The sequence below is a fragment of the Vombatus ursinus genome, unplaced genomic scaffold (assembly GCF_900497805.2).
Source record: "Vombatus ursinus unplaced genomic scaffold, bare-nosed wombat genome assembly UNPS02001287.1, whole genome shotgun sequence".
Lineage (NCBI taxonomy): Eukaryota > Metazoa > Chordata > Mammalia > Diprotodontia > Vombatidae > Vombatus > Vombatus ursinus.
Genome location: NW_020941065.1, coordinates 13,645,050 through 13,660,917, shown reverse-complemented (window position 1 = coordinate 13,660,917; position 15,868 = coordinate 13,645,050). Strand labels below are relative to the sequence as shown.

Sequence of the window (15,868 nt, the reverse complement as noted above, 5' to 3'; positions counted from 1 at the left end):
TCCTGCATGGTTGTTGTAAGAGGGTCTCTCTTTGGCCCTCTTCTCTTCTCTCTTTTCCTCCCCTCCCTTTGTGGTCTAATTAACTTCTATGACTTCAACTTCCTCTACTCAGACAATTCCTAGCTCCTTATTTCCATTCCTGACTGCTCCAGGCCATCCTCCATGCAGTTGCTAAATTGATATATCTAAAGCACAGATCTCATAATGTTATGCCCCTGCTTAAGAAGTTTCAGTGAGTCCCTATCACCTGAAAGATAAAAGAAAATTTTCCCATTTGGCATTTAAAGTCTTTCATATTTGGCTCCGCTTTTTTCTTCTCTTTTCTCTTCTCTGTCTCTCCTCTCTGTCTCTTCAAGTTCTTTATAATCTATTCCCATTTTACCTTTTAGATTCTTTTCATAGTTTCATTAACTCTTGTAGGGCAGGGATGGTTTCATTTTGGTCTTTGAATCTCCTAAGTTTTGCACAGTGCCTGGCACAGAGTAGGCACTTAAATGCTTCTTGATTGATTGGTTAGTCACTTCCCTCTAGCCTTTCTATGATTCCACCAAACTGGGTAACTCTTTGTCTCCTAAACATACGGTGGGTTTTCCCACCCTGGTGTCTCCCATGGGCCTAGAAGATGGGCCTCTCCCATGGGTGTCTTCCATGGGCCCTGCCCTCTTGTTGACCCTTGTATTTTTCTTCACCCTTTAAAGCTCAACTCTAAAGCCTCCTCCTCTCTTGGACCTTCCTGGATCTCTCTGATTGGTAATGACCTTCCCTTTTGGATCTGACACTTTGTTCTGCACCTCTCTAAGCAATTGGTGATGTCATAGTATGTATTGTAGATGTCTGTGTTTGGGTCATATCTCCTCTTAGACAATGGATTCCTTAACTTATCTCAGCTTGGTGTTCTCCATACAGTAGGAGGAAGAGTGATACAATGGACAGGTCACTGATAGTTCACTTAGAGTCAGGAAGACTTGGGTACAAATCCTGTTCCTGATCTCTTTCTCTCTCTCTCTCTTTCTCTCATTCTATTTGATCTTGGGCAAGTCACTTCAATTTTCTGGGCCTCAGTTTCCTATCTGTAAAGTGGGAATAATAGCATCTATTTCACAGCATTGCTGTGAGGAATAAATGATATATGTATGTAAAGTGCTTTGCAAACCTTAAAATGCTATATAAATGTGACCTGTATTTAGGAGCAAAAGAGCTCTGGACCTTGTGTTATGAAAAACCTGGATCTGAATCTTGCCTGTACTACTTCTTGACTGTATAATCATAGGCAAACCATTTATGCCTCAGATCCCTCATTAACAAAATGGACAAAATAAAATCTGTATTGTGGAGATGGCCTGCAGTCATGGGTAAAGTGCTGGGCTTGGAATTGGAAAGACCTAGATCCAGATTTCACCTCTGATACTAGCTGTGTGACCCTAAGCAAGTCACAACTTCTCTATGTCTTTGGAGATGTCCTGGACCTTGCATACTAAATCATCTGCTTGGTAAAGGGAGTTCCCACAGTAGAAGTTTGCTATACTGATGAGCTAACAGATTTTTGGCATAGGAAGTATCCCACCTACCTCACAGGGTTGTTAGGAGGAAAGCATTTTATTTATTTTAAAGTGCTATAAGCCTATGAGTATTATTTTTATTTTTATTGCTACCATTTATTAGCCATATATCCCCAGAAAAGTTTCTTCTATTAAATCCTTTGTAAGATTATGGTGGAGGAGGGATAATAACACTTGCTCCACATACCCCAGAGACCTACCTGTGAAGTTTGGAGGAGAGAATGATGTAACAGAGAATTAGAGTTGGAGAAAGAGGATCTGTGTTTGAACACTGGATCTATATCTATATCTTGTGTGGTCTTGGAGACCTAATTTCTCTAAGCTTCAAAGAAGTTTCTCAGATTATAGGAACACATCACAGTACAGTGGGAAAGAGCCATGACTCTGAAGTAAGAGGACTTGGGTTCAAATTTCACGTCTTACATTTTACTACCTGTATGACCCTGGGCAAGTCACTTAAGCTCTGGGGGCCGGTTTCCTCCTCTACAAAATGAGGGACTTAGACTAAATGGCCTTTAAGGTCCCTTCCAGCTCTAGAACTATAATCCTATAATTCTAAATTACTTAACCTTTCTGATCTCAGTTTCTCCATCTGAAAGAAAACGAGGGAATTGGGCTAGGTGGCTTCTGAGGTACCTTCTACCTCTATAGCTATCATTCTATAAGTTTTCTAATTATCTGAGCTTATAATTTCAGATTCATTTTCACCTATTCTGGTAGTGGGAAGAACACTGCAGTCAAAGGATCTGGGTTCAAGTCCTACCTTTAACTTAAAGATCTATGTAACCTTGGAAAGTCACTTCTCCTCTCTGGGCCTCAGTTTCCTCATCTCTAAAATAAGAGCTAGATCGTCTCTGAAGTCCCTTTCAGCTCTAGAGTTAGGAAACTATGATTAGTCTGTGAACCACAAAAATCCTACTTAATGGCCATCTGTCATTGTCATTACAAGGCTCAAAGGTTTCCCGCCATATGGCTTAAGAGAATGAAGGCCTCCTGACCTGGAGCCTGCTCTGTGGTGATGACTGTGGTTGTGATGATGGTGGAAGTGGTTGTCTCTTGGCTCTCCTCTGAGGCTGAGCTGGTCAGATCATTCTCCGCCATCTTCTCCTTCAGAGAAGTGGAACTGGCCCCATCCTCTAGTGGAGCATCCTGAGCTGTGGGAATGGATGCCTCGGCCTCATCTGGGCTTTGCAGCAAGGTGTGTTCCAGGAGTGGGAGGGAGGTATAGGGGGAGATCTCCAAGGGGGCTGGGGTGGTGGGCCCACCGCCTCCTTTCCTGCCCAACCAGGAGGGCTGCTCGGCTGTGCCATGTTTGCCCTCCAGGGTGCCTGAGGCCAGGTCCCCTGGTGCGTGGGGTTTTTCGGTAAAGAAGAAGAAGCCTGGACTGGAGGGGGCAGGCTGGGAAGCTGTTCTCTGTAGCATGGAAGGAGTAGTCTTTGGCCTCAAATGCTTCCTTGCAGTGTTCACTTGTTTGAGAGAGGGGGGCTTCTTCCTTGGTGGAAAGGTATGCTTCCCACTGGCTTCTGAAAGGGCTGTGGACACTGGCGGGTTTTCTAGGTGGGCTGGAACTGTTCCCTCAAACTCCAGCTCTGCAGCTTCTTCCCCTGGCTGGGCTGCACTTGGAGTGGTACTTACTTTCCCTTCAGCATTCTCCTTACTGATCTTGTTGTTTGCCAGTTCTTGAGGGTGTAGGTGGTATAGGCTAGAGGGCCCAACCCTCCCTTCTGGGTAAACATCTAGGAAAGAAAAGAAAAGATGGAAATAAATTCTTGGTTATTTGTCTAGGACTGTGGACTGTAACAGCTGGAAGAGACCTTGGAGGAAATAAGAGCATCTAGTCCAGTGCTCTCATTTTACAGATGAGGAAACTGAGACCCAGAGAGAAATGATTTTCCAAAGGCCACGTAGAGCATTGGGGTATTGAATGTCAGAACTGGAGGGGTCTGAGAATAGAGAATGTCAAAACTGGAAGGGGTTTTTTGAAGAGAAGATCAGAGCTAGAAAGGACCTTAGAAGAACATAGAATGTCAGGGGCAGCTAGGTGGTGCAGTGGATAGAGCACCAGCCCTGAAGTCAGGAGGACCTGAGTTCAAATCCGGCCTCAGACGAAACACTTGACACTTACTAGCTGTGTGACCCTGAGCAAGTCACTTAACCCCCATTGCCTAAAAATAAAAAAAAGAACATAGAATGTCAGAGCTAGGAAGGGTCTTGGAACAGAGACTGTTGGAACTGGGAGCAGCTAAAAGAGAGAGGATTGTTATAGTTGGAGGGGACCTTAGACCTAAGATGTCAAAGCTGGAAGAGACCAAAGAAAGAAATTCATTCTGTGTTCTAGGCCCTTCCTAGCTTTGACTTTTAATGCCCTTCCTTCCTTCCTTCCTTCCTTCCTTCCTTCCTTCCTTCCTTCCTTCCTTCCTTCCTTCCTTCCTTCCTTCCTTCCTTCCTTCATTCTTTCCTTCTTTCTTAAAAGAAGAGGATTAGAATGCAAAATGCTAGATCTGGACAGGATCTAGCTATTCATGCCTTGCTAATCTGAGCTCTCAGTCACCCGCAGCATTCACCTTCTTTGCTCCCGCTGCCGCTGCCAAATGCTGCTGAAGGAAGACTATTCCAAATTAACACTAGCTCACCTAAATTGGGGCCTCACTGTTGTGTTGTAATCCTTTGATTCTGATTTGATTGACTCTCTGTCCCCCTTTCCCAAGTGCCTATTTCAATCCTTCTCTCCTCTCCTCAAGCTCACAAGTTCACTTTTCTCACCTTTCTCTCTCCACAAATATCCTTGCCTCCCACTTCACTGAGAAAACTCAGGCTATCTACCATGAGATTCCTCATCTCCCCTCCTCCATATCTCAAAATACGTTTCCACATCCACCCATTCTCTTATCCTTTGTTCTAGTCTCAGAGGATAAGACGGCCATTTGGGATGCTCAAGCTAACCTTTCCACTTGTGTTTTTGATCTTGTCTCTTCCAGTCTTCTCTAGTCTCTTCCCATCAATCACCCTCAATTTCCTAAGCTTATCTTCAATCTCTCCCCATCTCCAGTCTCCTTGCCTGTAGCCTGCACAAATGTACAGGTCTTCTTTATCTTAGAAACCAACAAGCTGATAACTTTCTTTCGACCCGGTCGTCCCCTCTCACTATCTGCCTGTATCTCTCTTCCCCTTGAAATCCAAACTTCTAGAAAATAATATTGTCTATACTTGTTCCCTCCAACCACCCACTCATTTCTCAACTCATTGCAGTCTAGTTTTTGACCCCATTGATTAGATGAAATGTTCTTTCCAGGATAATCAGTCACCTCTAAATAGCTACATCTTATGATTTTGTCTCAGTTCTCATCCTCATTGACCTTTCTATGATAGATGATGTTGTTTCTATTCTTTCCTTAGTCTCCTTCCCCTGACTCCTGTTACACTATTTTTTTCTGGGTTCTTTTGTCTCTCAACTCAGTCTCCTTCTCTGCCTCCTCCTCCTCTATTGTCCCCAAAATGTGAATGCCCCCTAAGTCTCTATCCTGGGGCCTCTTCTCTTTTGTATTGACATCATCTCTCTTGGTGTTTCCATCTTTTTCAAGGGGTTCAATGACCATTTCTCTGCAGATGACTTCAAAGTCATTATATTGCCTCCTAATCTCTTCCCACCTCAAAATGCTTGCTGGACAGCGCTACCTGGATCTCCTGCTGGCAACTTTAAGTCAACATGTGCAAATGGAATTCATTGTCTTCAGCTTTTATCCTGTCCCCAAACTCCCTTCCTGCTATTTGTCCCTCAACTTTTGTTTTTCTATTGATAGTGGCAGAAGAAGAATGCTGGACTTTGGAGTCAAGAGAGACATAGGTTGGAAACTCAACATTTCAATAGCCTATATGTGGGACCTTGGATAAGTCATTAAACCACTCAGAACTTCAGTTTCCTTATCTGTAAAATGGAGGTAAAGATGCTTCAAAAATGCTCACTTCACAGGGTTGCTAGAAAGTTCTCTGTTAAGCACAAGGGATTATAGAAACTAGAGATGTCATTGCTTTTTTTTTTATTACCTTTGCTATTAGTGCAATGGTCCTTCCAGTCACTTGGGTTTGGAAGCTCAGTCATCCTCCCTCACCTCCTGCACTCAGCCAGTTGACAATTTGATTTCCTGTTCTATTCCCGCAAGCCTACACCTTTCTCTCTACTTCCTTGGCCAACACTCTATCCAGGCCCTTACCACTTCTTCCATGAACTACTAAAATCATCAACACATTTGTTATAGGATTGTGGGACCACAGAGCTAGAGCCGAAAACAATCTCAGAGGCCACTGGGTCCAACTCCAACATTTTAGATAGGGGAAAACTGAAGTCAAGAAGAGTCTTAGTGTCCTAGATTGGGATCTCGAAGGGCATGTAGCCCAACTCTCTCCTTTGTACAGATGGACAAAGAGAGGCTCAGTCCTCCTGTCTCTAGCCTCACCTCTCAACAGTTCACTGAAGTGATTTTCCCAAAGAGCAAATCCATCGCGTCAAGTTCCCTCAGTCTCACCCTTCCCTGCTCAATAAACTGTGATGACTCCCTATTGCCCCCAGGATCAAATACAGAATCATCTATTTGGCATTCAGAGTCTTTCATGACCCAGCCCCCTCCTACCTTTCCAATCTTCTTGCACCTCAGTCCCTGATGTGTACTATTGGCTCCAGTGACACCGGCCTCTTTTCTTTTCCATGACCAAAGCACTCCACCTCTTGACTCTGGGCATTTTCTCTGGCCATTCCCCATGCTTGAAATGTTTTCTCTCTTGGCTTCCCTGGCTTCTTTCAAATCCCAGCTAAAAATTCCATCTTTTATAAGAAGTCTTTCCCAACCCTTCTCAATTCTTGGATTTTCATTCTCTAATCATTTCCTACTTATGCTGTATATAGTTTGTTTGAGGCAGCTACGTGATTCAGTGAATAAAGCACTAGGCCTGGAGTCATGAGGACCTGAGTTCATATTCTGCCTCAGATACTAGGTGGGTGACACTGGGCAAGTCATTTCATCCTGTTTGCCCCCGTTTCTTCATCTATAAAAGGACCTGGAGAGGGAAATAGCAAACTACTCCAGTAGCTTTGCCAAGAAAATCCCAAATGGAGTCACAAAGAGTTAGATGTGACTGAAATGACTGAATGACACCGACAAAATAGCTTGTTTGTACATATCGGTTTGCACATTGTCCCCTTCCTTAGAGTGTGAGCTCCTTGAGGGCAAGTCGGTCTTTACATTTTTTTTTATCTCCAGCACTTAGCCCAGTGCCTGGCACCTAGCAGATGATTAGTAAATGTTTATCAACTGATAACATCCACACAGCTGGTAAATCAATCTTTTTTTAAGTGATGGGTCTGTTTGTGTCATTTCCCTGCTCAAAAACACTCAGTGACTCCCTATTGTCTTTAGATGAAGTTTAAATTCCTTAGTCCGGCATGTAAAATCCTTCAAAATCTGGTGCTAACCTACCTTTCAAGTTTACTTCATTTCACTTCTATTCATTTATTCTACCAGACAACCCAAATAGTCTCCTAGTTGTTCTCTCACCTTGTCCTGTCTCATTCTGTACATTTGGGTAGATCATACTTCCCTCCTACCTACTTTGAAGCCACTCCTCATCTCTGCCTATGGAAAGCTTTTTTTCTCCCTTCATGTCTCAGCACAGTCACCTCCTCCTCCAGGAAGCCTTCCCTGATGACTGTCAGCTGGAAGGGCTCTCTCAATACTCAACTATTCCTACAGCACCTTATATGGTGTGCTCCAAGTTCTCCTCCCTCCCTAATCTGTATATATGGCATATCCTCCAGGTAGAATATAACCTAGTCAAAGCAGCAAGTGTATTACACATTAAATGAGTGTTATGTTCCATGTTACATACTACACACTGGAAATACAAATACAAGCAAATAGAAGGGCTGACCCTGCTTTCAAGTATTTTACATTCTAATGGGGAGGGGCGAGATATCATATAAAAGGGCAGTGGAAATGGAGAGAAGGTAGGGATAGATGATTTGGGCATGTCTTCAAAACTCAAGTTTCAGACGGACGTCATCACTGGTTGGAGCAGGTTGTAGGATTAGAGAGCTCTTCTCGGGTGGTCAGGCAGTGAGGTGGTAAAGTTCAGAGAGTCAGGACCAGATCTGGGACAGGAGTGAAGCATGGCAGTCCTGGTCACTTCCTTAGAATGGAAGTTCCAGGAAGAAATCACCAATGGGAGGAAAGGACCACAGGGGTATACCAGAGGGCACGGACAACTAAAAAAAATAAAGCTCCAGTGCTGAGCATGGGGCTTTGTACATTTTAGACACTTAATAGATATTGAACTTGATTCAGTTTACTCACCCTTAGAGATCACCTAGGGTGGCCAAAACTTCTAATTCAATTCAATTCAACATACATTCATTCCACTCTCATGCCAGGCTCAGTGCCAGGCTCTGCAGATACAAAGACAAAAATGAAACCTTTCCTTCCCTCAACAAGTTAATTCAGGGAGCAGTGGTGACCTGGAGACTATGCATCTAGACCTAGAAGGACCTTAGTGGGCAGCCAGGACAATCTATGGAAAGATAAGTAAACACAATGTGATGAATTTGCATGTCAACTCTCCAAGTTTATAAGTTGTGGGAAAGATGCTAACCTGCATTGGTAAAGAGAGTATATTTTCATCTGGAAGTTTCTGGACCTACAGATCTGGTCCTTATTGTCTGTTAATTTTTGTAGTTCAACATACAGATAGATAAATAAAGTGGGTACGAATTCATTTCAAGAGGAAAAGAATGTTAGTAAATAGGGGGAATCAGGAAAGGTCTCCTATTAGTTATAATTATAATTGTAACCTTTTGGCCAATCCAGGGGTGGGGAACCTGAGGCCTCGAAGCCACATGTGGCCCTCTAGGTCCTCAAGTGTGACCCTTTCCAAACTTTCACAGAACAAATCCCTTTAATATAAGGATTTGTTCTGTAAAACTTGGACTCAGTCAAAAGGCCACACCTAAGGACCTAGAGGACCACATGTGGCCTCAAGGCTGCAGGTTCCCCACCCCTGCTGGCTAAGCCCTGTAGAGAAGGAAGTTGAGATAGGAAGTGACCTTCCAGATGTTACAAGGGGAGTCAGGACTAGATTGAATCCAGGTTTTCTGTGTCCTGGTTTTCTGCTGGCTGTTGAATGTCTCTCAGTGATGAGATTCCATCCCTGCCTGCTTTGGGCCATCACCGCCAGCATCAGAGCTGCGTCAACACCAGAAGAACAGAGAAGTCCAGGATGAAGAGTGAAGTCCTGGGGCTTGAGACCTGGGCTTTTTCTAGAGCCCTAGTTCTGACTGCTGGGCCCTGCTGTCCTGCCGCTGGAGCAGCCCTGTGCCCGCAGTGTGTCTGGGGAGGCTGCTTTGCTTTCATGGAGTGAATCTCTCCAGCTCATTCTATATGGACTGCAGTACTTTGCTTCTGGCATCAACAAATGTTCATGTTGTATAACACTGATTAGAATCCAGTCATCATTCCAGGAGAGCACAGGCTCTGTCTGCATCCCAGATGGGTCTGGTCCCAGTGTTCAGGCTGTGTGTCTGTGAGCTGTCCCAGGAAGGGGAAAGGATGTTGTCAATTGGCCAATTTTATTGGGTCTTGCTAAAGACTGTTAGCTGAGCAATCAGAGGACCCAGATTCAAATTCATTTCTGCCATTTACTATATATGGCATGGGTATAGGGTAGTGGACTCAGAAGATCTGGGTTCAAATTTAGGCTCTATCTACCATTTATTACCATGGGGGCAGCTAGGTGATCCAGTGGTTAGAGTCCTAGGCTTGGAGTCAGGAAGACCTGAGCTCAAATCAAACCTCACACACTTACTAGCTGTGTGACCCTGGAAAAGTCACCTAACCTCTATTTGCCTTAATTTTCTCATCTGTAAAGTGGGGATAATAATAGCACCTACCTCCCAGGATTGTGAGGATCAATTGAAATAATAATTGTAAAGTACCTAGCACGTAGTAATATAAATGTTAGGTCTTATTATTGGTACCTGTGCGATCCTAGGCAACTCAATTCATTTTTATGGACCACGTTTTTCTCTTCTAACAAATAAAGGGTTTGGACCCTGACCTCGAAGGTCTATGATCTTGTTACTGATAATTTACCCACCTCTTTTTAGCCCAAATGAACAGGTTTGACCATGACCATAGTCTAAGGAATGTTGAGAATCAGGCAGAGTAATGCCCTGACCTGGGAATCAGAAGTTCTGGATTCCAGTCTTTCACTAACTGCCTGTGTGATCTAGAGCAGAACTGGTTCTCTCTCTGGTTCTCTGGCCTTTATCACAAAGGTGTTGGGTTTTATGACCTCTGAGTCCCTCCCAGCTCTGACTTCTGTTCCAAGCCCCCTCCCAGTTCTGACATTCTCTGTCCTTAGGCCCCTCCTAGCTCTGACATCCCCTGTTCTAAGCCCCCTCCCAGTTCTGACATCCCCTGTTCTAAGGTCCCTCCCAGCTCTGACATCCCCTGTTCTAAGGCCCCTCCTAGCTCTGACATCCCCTGTTCCAAGCCCCCTCCCAGTTCTGACATTCTCTGTCCTTAGGCCCCTCCTAGCTCTGACATCCCCTGTTCTAAGCCCCCTCCCAGCCCTGACATCCCCTGTTCTAAGGTCCCTCCCAGCTCTGACATCCCCTGTTCTAAGGCCCCTCCTCCCTCTGACATTCTCTGTTCCAAGCACCCTCTCAGTTCTGACATTCTCTGTCCTTAGGCCCCTCCTAGCTCTGACATTCTCTGTTCTAAGGACCCTCCCAGCTCTTGATAGTTTGGTGAAGCCTCTAGTTCCCTTCTTATAATGTTTTTAAATGCATAAAATTATATGCATAGAATTATAGAGGAAACAAATTGAGATAGTTACACACACACACACACACACACACACACACTTCAAATTTCACCCTAGGTTAAGAAAATATCTAGCCTTTTGCAGTTAACAAAGCACTTTGCCCACAAAGGAAAGGACAGCTCTCGCCAAGTTGCGCACAGCCTTCAAGGCCAAATGGAAGAGTTTGTGTTTGATGCTTGAGGGAAGCAGGAGCCACGAGAGGGTTTTTTCTGTAATAGAGGAGTGCCATGGTCAGATCCATGCTTTAGGAATACTAGTTTGGCCGTTGAGTGAAGATGGACTGGAGAGAGGAGAGATTAGAGCTGGGGAGACCAATGAGGAGGCTCTTGTCATGGTCTGGGTAAGAGATGATGAGGCTTACCCCAGGATGGTGGATGTTTGAGTGGAAAGAAAGGGATATTTGGAATTTCTCTAATTATTAGTGATTTAGAGCATTTTTTTCACATGGCTATTGATGACTTGGATTTCTACCTCTGAAAAGTGCCAATTCATTGTTGTTGTTCAGTCATGCCTGAATCTTCATGACCCAATTTGGGGTTTTCTTGGCAGAGATACTGAAGTGGTTTACCATTTCCTTCTCTAGCTCATTTTACAGATGAGGAAACTGAGGCAAACAGAGTGAAGTGATTTGCCCAGGGTCATTTAGCTAGTAAGTATCTGAGGGTGGATTTGAACTCAGGAAGATGAGTCTTCCTGACTCCAGGCATGACAATTTAGCCACCATACCACCTAGCTCCCTATTCATATATTTTGGAAAAAAAAGAAAGAAAGGGATAGATTCAAGAGATATCTTGGAGATAAAACTGACAAGAGATTGGATTTAGGGAGAACAAAAAGGGGAAAGATTCTAGGATGGGCAACTGGGAAGATGGTGGCATCTTTAACAGAAACAAGGAAGTTTGGAGGAGGGTCAGGTTTTCTTGGGGAGAATAATGAGATAAACAAGACTTTTTAAAAAGCTGAAACAGCTGGAAAGATGGCTAAATGAACATGGGATCAAAATGGGATTGTGTTCCTGACTATACTGCAAGGGCCGGGGTGGCACAGTGCTGGAAATGGAGCAAGGAAGGCCTGGATTCAAATCCTGCCTCTTGTATCTATTCACTGTGTGACCCTGAGCAAATTACTTAACCTGTCTGAGCTTCAGAAAAGACTCTAAGACTATAGGGAGGGAGCGTGGTGCATTGCAAGGCTCTCAAGACAAAATATTTGCAGTCCAACTCCATGTCAGGCACTCACTTCCTGTGTGGGGCTGGGTTTGTTTCTTCATCTATAAGTCAGGTTAACAAGCAGTTATTGAGTGACTTGCTCAGGGTCACACAGTTAGTAAGTGTCTGTGGCCAGGTTTGAACTCACAAAAATGAGTTCTTGACTCCAGGAGAAGTGCTCTGTGCACTATGGCACCGCCTAGCTTCCCAAGGAGAAAAAGATAATAAATACTATTTTGGGAATCATCTGACCATGGCTGCCCTAAGCAGATGGTTTGCTGCTTATCAATGCCCCCCCCCTTACCAGTGGAGCCCCAAACTGTATCTTATACTACTGATGTGCTCTAACCAGGAGAGAGGGCAGGGGGACTGTCCTTTCTCTAATTCTGGACACCAAGCCTCCCCTATTTGTGAGAGTTCTTGGCTGCTATGTCTCCCTGTTATCCTGAGGAGATTTCCCCTAAAGTCAGTGGCTTTATCTCTACTGGGGTCCCTTGGGCAAAATGGGGGGGAGAAATTGTAGTCGCTAAAGAAAGTACTTCATGAGGTGAGATCCAGCTGAGCCAGAGGGAGAGCCAGCCCCTTTCCATGGAAACCAGGGTTGCTAAGGAATGTACTTAGTATGCTCTGCAGGAGGCTCTCCCCCTGTCCCCTACTCCCCCTCAACATACCCGACTCGTCAGAGATCTCAGACGAGCCTGGATTCTGCAGGCTTTAAAGCTGAAGGTTAAATTCAGAACAATTATTTTGTTACCTTTAGCCACCAGCTTATGTAGGAAAAATGGTCTGATGAGAGAAGGGTGGGGGGAAATTATGATGGCCATTGTGCTGGTGGTGCTCATAATGGGGGGAGGGCAGGGGCTTTAGGCTCTCAAACCGCCAAAATGGCAGATGAGAACTGTCTTTTCTGATGGACTGCAGGCTATCATGGGTGATGAACTCTGTTTCCAGGTGCTTTGGTGTATTTTGTCCCAGTAATCCTAGGATTGAGGGTGCTTAGAACATAGAATGTGAGAGCTAGAAGGGTCCTTAGAACTCAGAACCAGAGAGCTAGGAGGGGCCTTAGAACAGAGAATGTAAGTTTCTGGAGAGCAAGACCATGTTTCTGCTGTTCAGTTGTTTCAGCTGGTCCAACTGCTCGTGACCCCATTTGGGTTTTCTTGGCAGAGATACTGGGTTGGTTTACCATTTCCTTTTCCAACTCATTTTACAGGTGAGGAAACTGAGGTAAACAGGGTTAAATGACTCACCCAGGGTCACACAGCTAGTAAGTATCTGAGGCCATATTTGAACTCAGAAGATGGGTTTTCCTGACTCCAGGCCTTGAGCTCTATCCACTGTGCCACCTAGCTGCCCATTTTCACAAGAATTTTATTTGGGGCATCATTTGTCTTATTTATTTGAGATACTTACCTTCATGATACTTCTTCCAGGAGATAAAATTGCTGGTTACAGATCAGGAAGTGGACCAACCAAGGTAGTGAGTAGGATACTAGTCCTAGAACCCAGGGTTCCTTATCTGGTTCAGACCAACGCTATCTTTGATGAATAAGTTACTAACCAATAAAGATTTCACTGGATAGTATATTAGATTATGAGTTTCTCGAAGGCAGGCATTTTTGCCTTTTTTGTATCGGTGCTTTGAACAGTTCCTGGCACATATTGGTGCTCAATAATGTGTACTGATTAATTAATTAATAATGAAAACACATACAAAAGAAAGGATAATTCACACACACACACACACACACACATACACACACACACACACACACACACACACACATGAGTTTCTGAGGCATCCAGACTGCAACTAAGGGGAAAGAGACCCTGAGATGCTGAAATGGTGGCTGTCATGATCTATTGGGCACCATTTCCCCAGCTAGTCTCAGGAGAACAGAGTCATCATCTGCCCCATTCTTCAGTGATGGTGAATTAAATTTAGTATCCCTAGAAAAGGACAAGCTACTCAGATGATGAGCCTCAACCTTTAAGTGTCCAATTGAGGGAGCCTGGAGCCCTCATTCTTCAAAATCACAAGTCATGGCTTAGCATTATCTCAACCACAAATTTTATTGCTTCATTAGCTTTTGAGATAGAAGAGATTTTACAGGTCACCTGAAGCAAGACCCTCATTTTCCAGATGAGGAAATTGAGGCTTAGAGATGTCTCGGCATCATAAGTTCATAGATTTAGGACTGGAATGAACATTCAATTTCATCTAGTTGGACCTCCTTATTTTACAGACAGGTAAACTGAGATGCAGAGAGGCTAAGTGATTTTTCTCAGGGTCACATAGGAAAAGTCAGAGCCCAGACTCAAACCCAGGTTTTCTGACTCCAAATTGATTGCTTCTCTCCATCCCTACTTCCCTTCCTCACTACGCCATTTCTTTTCCTACTGAGTCAACCAAGGATTTAGTTGAAGTGACCCGCACTGGTTGCTCCCAGAGCATCTAGAGAAAAGCCAAAAATGCCATGAAGAAATGAACATCCAGATGTCTCAGGAGTGTGGTGGTCAGTTTCTAGCACCACATGGTTATAACTGACTTGGTATTTTCTCCTTTCATCCAGATGTCCTGGCTGTAGGTAGAGCCATGGGAGCTGGTTTATCTGGCCAAGTCTCTCTAGGAATTAACTGATTCCTTAGGGAATAAATATGGTCACACTTGCAATGACACAGTGTAATTTAGGGTGTTGAGGAATTTTCATGTTAATTTAAATGTCAAACAAAGGAGTCTCCTCTTTATACTAGATGTAATAGGGAGCCCTTGGAGCTTAGGAAGCAGGGGAGTAACGTGGTCAGACTTGTGAGCAACTTGGTGGGGGATGGACTAGAGAAGAGGGAGCTTGGAGGCAGAAGTCCCATGAGGAGGCTATTACAATTGAGATTGCAGCAGCTTTTATCGGTATTAAAGTGAAATTTTCTTCTGCAAAGGCTCCAGGACTGGTCATTTACAAAACTCCTTCTCACTAGAGGAGCATCTTTCGTTACCGATGGACTTTTTCTATTCTCATCCATGTGTTTAGCACTTCGTAGTAACAGACCCCTGCTCTTGGCTCTTTGCATCTCTAAGCCAGAAGGGAATCTCAGCTTTGTCATTATAAGTACAAAGCATATCCCCGACATTGCAGCTGTCCAGAGAGTCAGAGGACTTGGGTTCAAATCCCATTGCTGCTTCGTGAGCTCGGGTAGGTCACAACCTCCCTGGGCCTCGGTTTCATCATCTGCAAAATGAGAGGGCTGGACTGTGTTACCTCTAAGGTTCCTTCCAACTCTAAATCTGGAGTATGGGATGTAGGACAAAGGCAATCTATCAGCACATATATAGGGTATCCCAAAAGGCTTAACTTCAATAGTTTCAAACTGATCCAAGCCTTTTGGAACATTCTGAATTTGGGGCAGGCATTGTGGTTTCTGCAGCTAAGTATTCCATATTCCTCATCTACCTCATGTTGTCTCATACAATTTCAACTATAAATGTGATTTGGGAAACAATTTGATCCAATCCACCTAATTCACAGCTGAGGAAACAGACCTGGAGAGGAGAGGTGACTTGCTAACAAAGTGACACAAGGAGATTCCTGGCTGAGCCGGGATTGGACCTGTGTTTGGGAGAATCTGGGGAAGATATCCACACAGGCTTAAGGCAAAGTTGCCAGATTAGTGAATTGAAGTAGCCACAGTGAATGATATCCACAAGTCTAGACAAGGTTCCATCTCAGAAGCCAGCAAGCTCTATGTGTGTGAACTTGTACATAAAAAGAATACCCTTTCCATGTTTCTGACACCAGAGTAATTATCCCGTAATTGCCCTCTGTGTATTAGATTCACCTCTATGAATGGGCTTCCCTTGTAATTCATGTTGAGTTCAGAAAAGAATGAACATTCTTTTATGTCCGGTTAAATCTCATCAGAGCTCTGGCTGGGCCCTCCATCCATCTTCCCCATGAATGAGCCCAGATAGCTTTTGGCAGCAGGATTTGATCTCTCCCTTGTATCTTTAACAATCTGATTAAGTGAGGGTGACATCAGCTCCAGCTTATTAGCATTGGAAACTTGCGCTTCCTTTCTTCACTCCCCCTCCCCCCACCCATTCACTTTGGTTGTGCTGGGAGATAAGTTCAGTGGGGCAGTGTGGGGGGGCAGACTGGAGTACCCCCTGATTTATTTGTGCACATGGAGATCAGTGTTGCAAGCCAGTGAGTCTCTTGCAAAGAGGGGGTAAGA

The 15,868-nt window shown here is 44.3% G+C and overlaps 1 protein-coding gene across 1 annotated transcript in view; it reads right to left on the bottom strand.

The window, feature by feature from the left end:
- The window catches only part of LOC114044890 (seizure 6-like protein), a 142,048-nt gene that overhangs the window by 50,281 nt on the left and 75,899 nt on the right, over window positions 1-15,868 (bottom strand). Inside the window, exon 2 of the mRNA XM_027864663.1 lies at window positions 2,558-3,295. Coding sequence (XP_027720464.1) covers window positions 2,558-3,295 — 738 coding nt within the window. The remainder of the gene's footprint in view (window positions 1-2,557; window positions 3,296-15,868) is intronic.